The following is a 3,190-nucleotide window of genomic DNA, read 5'->3' as shown; positions in this document are numbered from 1 at the left end:
AAACTGGCAAGGAACAAGTGACTCTGAGCAAACAAGCGACTCCGAGGGACCCCCACACCAGGTAAGCAGAGCTGCGCCCTGGCAGCTCCTTCCCATTGGGCTGACCCTGTGGCCTCTCCCAGGAGCGCCTCCAGATAGAGCACAAGAAGCCCAGAAATCCTGGGATTCAGGAAAACCAATCATTTCTTGCCTAAGTATATCCCAAGCTGAATTTAACATGACTATATTCGTTTATCTGAATACCAAATTGGTCTGACCATCTTGTAATTTTATTTACTAACTTTAGTAATCATCTTGTAAAAACACTTGGGCTGGTAGATTCTCCTGTCAAAGACCGAGGTGGGCTCACCGATCCTCTCACCTTTTAGTAAAGCAAGGCTCCCCTTCTAAGCCTCGGCTGCACTCATCTTCACCTGAGTGACAGGAGAGACTGAGCACAGCTTTTGTGTCCCCTGTGTGTCACCGAGAGGGCAGGACAGAGGGCCATGGTTGGGTCTCCACTGAGTTGGAAGAGATCCCTCCTGCTTCCAGCCTACAAATAAATCTCCTTGTTCCTATGCAACTCTGCCAAGAGCCAGTGTGGGGGGTTGCCTTAGTTAGGGTTGACTGCTGTGAACAGACACCATGACCAAGGCAACTCTTATGAGGAAAACATTTAATTGGGGCTGGCTCACAGGTTCAGAAGTTCAGTCCATTATCATCAAGGCAGGAACATGGCAGCGTCCAGGCAGGCATGATGCAGGAGGAGCTGAGTGTTCTAAATCTTCATCTGAAGGCTGCTAGCAGAATACTAACTTCCAGGCAGCTAGCATGAGGGTCTTAAAGCCTACACCCACACTGAAACACCTAATCCATCAAGGTCACACCCACTCCAACAGTGCTACACTTAGTAATAGTGACACTCCTTGGGCCTAGCATACATAAACCACCACAGGGGTCTCCACAGTGCAGAGGAGGACATTGGATGGCATGGTCTGCCACAAGGCAGCTCTTGAATGTTCCAGGAACATGTTTGGGCTAGCCTGTGACTCACAGAGTATCTGCAGTTGTAGATGCTTTCCACAAGCTGAGGATGGCCTCCTGTTGGGCCCAATGAGAACCAAGGATGGTCCAAAGAGGAAAATAGAGACCTGGGCAGGGAAGAGAAGATGGCAGGGAGATGGGGAATGGGGCTTAATGGTGTTCAGAGCCTCATGGTTCTACAGCGTATAATAAAGGGACACCAAGAACTGCAAGGCCAGTGTCAATCCATTGACAGAGTGGAAGCAGCCATCAGCCATTTCTAGATGAAGTGTGCCCCAAGCTCCTAACACACAGGTGCTGATGAGGCTGGGCAGGATCATCCTGGAGAAGAATGTTCTAGAAGCCAAGGTCAAAGACCAGGGGCAGTGAAGCCTTCAGCCTGGCAGGAATGGAGAATCAATGAGGAGGATTGCTGGGAGAGCAGACAGAGAGGATGGTGGTCAAAAGGAAAGGACGGATATCGAGTAAAGCTTCCTCAGGTGAGGGCTTATCCTGCAGGAGCATGACCAGCCATGCACTTGCAGGGAGGCCGACCTGTACCATCTCAGGCTTGTCCTTATCTGGCCCTTGAAGGCCAGGATATGGGCACCAGGAAGGCTGAGCCCTCTATGCCAGGTGGTAGCTTACTTCCTGCCTCCTTTGTTTCCCACAGGTCCCCGCTGAGCAGCATCTACTTCCTGCTGATGGTCTTTGTGGAGTTACCCCTGGTCCTGAGCATGCTCAGTGCTGTCCTCTGGGTGAACAGGCCTCAGAGATGCTTTGGGGGAGGTGAAGTTGGCCTGGGGAAGGCCCATAGTTCTGTTGCCTAGGACAGAGTGAAACACTTCCCAGGAGATGGAAAATAATCCCTGTCTCTCTCTCTCTCTTCCTCGTGTGTGTGTGTGTGTGTGTGTGTGTGTGTGTTGTGTGGTGTGGGGTGAGCAGATATGTGGGTGGAGGAAGGCACCTCAGGTATCATTCCATTATTGTTTGAGACAGGGTTTCTCATTGACCTAGATCTTTGTCAAATAGGCCAGATAGCTGGCCAGAGAATTCCAGGGAATTCCTGCCTCCACCCCCCATTCTGCCATTACAAGCACACACAACTGATCTCACATAAAAACAAACAAACACCTTAGATTGTAGGGATTGAACCTAGGTCCTTTTACTTGCAAGGAAGACAAGCACTTTATCAAACAAACCATGTACCCAGTCTGGAAAAGACTGGTTCTATTAAGGAACGACTGGTCAGCAGCACCATGGCTTTGAGGTGCTGTGGGCCCTGACAAAGACTAATCTCATTCCTATAGCGGCAACAGCTGAGTTCTAGAACCCATTCATGTCCCCCTCTCTCAGAACACCCCACAGTGCCTACCTGGGCCTTCCTTCCACTGACAGCTTCCAGGGAACTAGAAAATACAAGAAAAAGTCATGTTTCTTTGTAGGACTCCACTTCCTTAGTGGACATGTGCCAATACAAGTCTGTGGGCCACCAACCAGGTGTTTGACTAACTATCTGGGAAATGTGGCCTCACTAAGTGGCAAAACAGTTTGCCACTGTCATACTGGATGTCTGCCCCTTATGGAAGGGACACACCCTGCTTTCTTTTTTGTCAACATAACCCAGTAAAACTAAGCCCATTGCAAATACAGATGGAAGACTTGACCTAGGCTGTGTACCACCTGCACAGGTCTCCAAGTTGTAGCTTGGTTTGGGGCTTTGAACTCTAAATTTCCTGCACAGTGAGACTAAATGGGGAGCTAAGCTGCAGGAAGACAGCTGGCTGCTCGGTATGAAGAACCCACATCACTCTATGACCCCTCCAGGGACGGTCTCTTCACCCAGCAGAGACCTGTGACAAATAAAAATCCACATTGTTTCTTTGGAAAGATGTCAGGCAGTGTAAAGAAATAACAGAAATATCTATGATTTCGGTGACTGTGACTGAATTAACTCGGACAGTGTCCCATCATCCACACAGAGAATCTGTCAGCCCCTCACCACTGTCCCTCCTACTCCTGGGGGCCAAAGCTCCAGGATCTATCTGATGGACATGCTTTCTCCAGCAGCCATTTGATGGTCATGCTGCTTGTCACCCAAAGCAAATGGCCCCAGCACTTTTCCATAAATACACCTGAGTTCAGTCTGACCTTCCTGCTGTTCCCTGAGTCCCCAAGGTCACTCTCA

At 49.6% G+C, this 3,190-nt stretch overlaps 1 protein-coding gene across 1 annotated transcript in view; it reads left to right on the top strand.

The window, feature by feature from the left end:
• Positions 1–2,932, top strand: part of LOC116078764 (CMRF35-like molecule 5) — a 7,143-nt gene extending 4,211 nt beyond the window's left edge. The window contains exons 4-5 of the mRNA XM_031354087.1: positions 1–61; positions 1,676–2,932. Of these exons, the coding sequence (XP_031209947.1) occupies positions 1–61; positions 1,676–1,832 (218 nt within the window). The 3' untranslated portion in view covers positions 1,833–2,932. The remainder of the gene's footprint in view (positions 62–1,675) is intronic.
• Positions 2,933–3,190: the final 258 nt, after the last annotated feature.

This window comes from Mastomys coucha, unplaced genomic scaffold (assembly GCF_008632895.1).
Source record: "Mastomys coucha isolate ucsf_1 unplaced genomic scaffold, UCSF_Mcou_1 pScaffold5, whole genome shotgun sequence".
In the NCBI taxonomy this organism is placed as follows: domain Eukaryota; kingdom Metazoa; phylum Chordata; class Mammalia; order Rodentia; family Muridae; genus Mastomys; species Mastomys coucha.
This window is presented reverse-complemented; position numbering and strand designations above follow the sequence as displayed.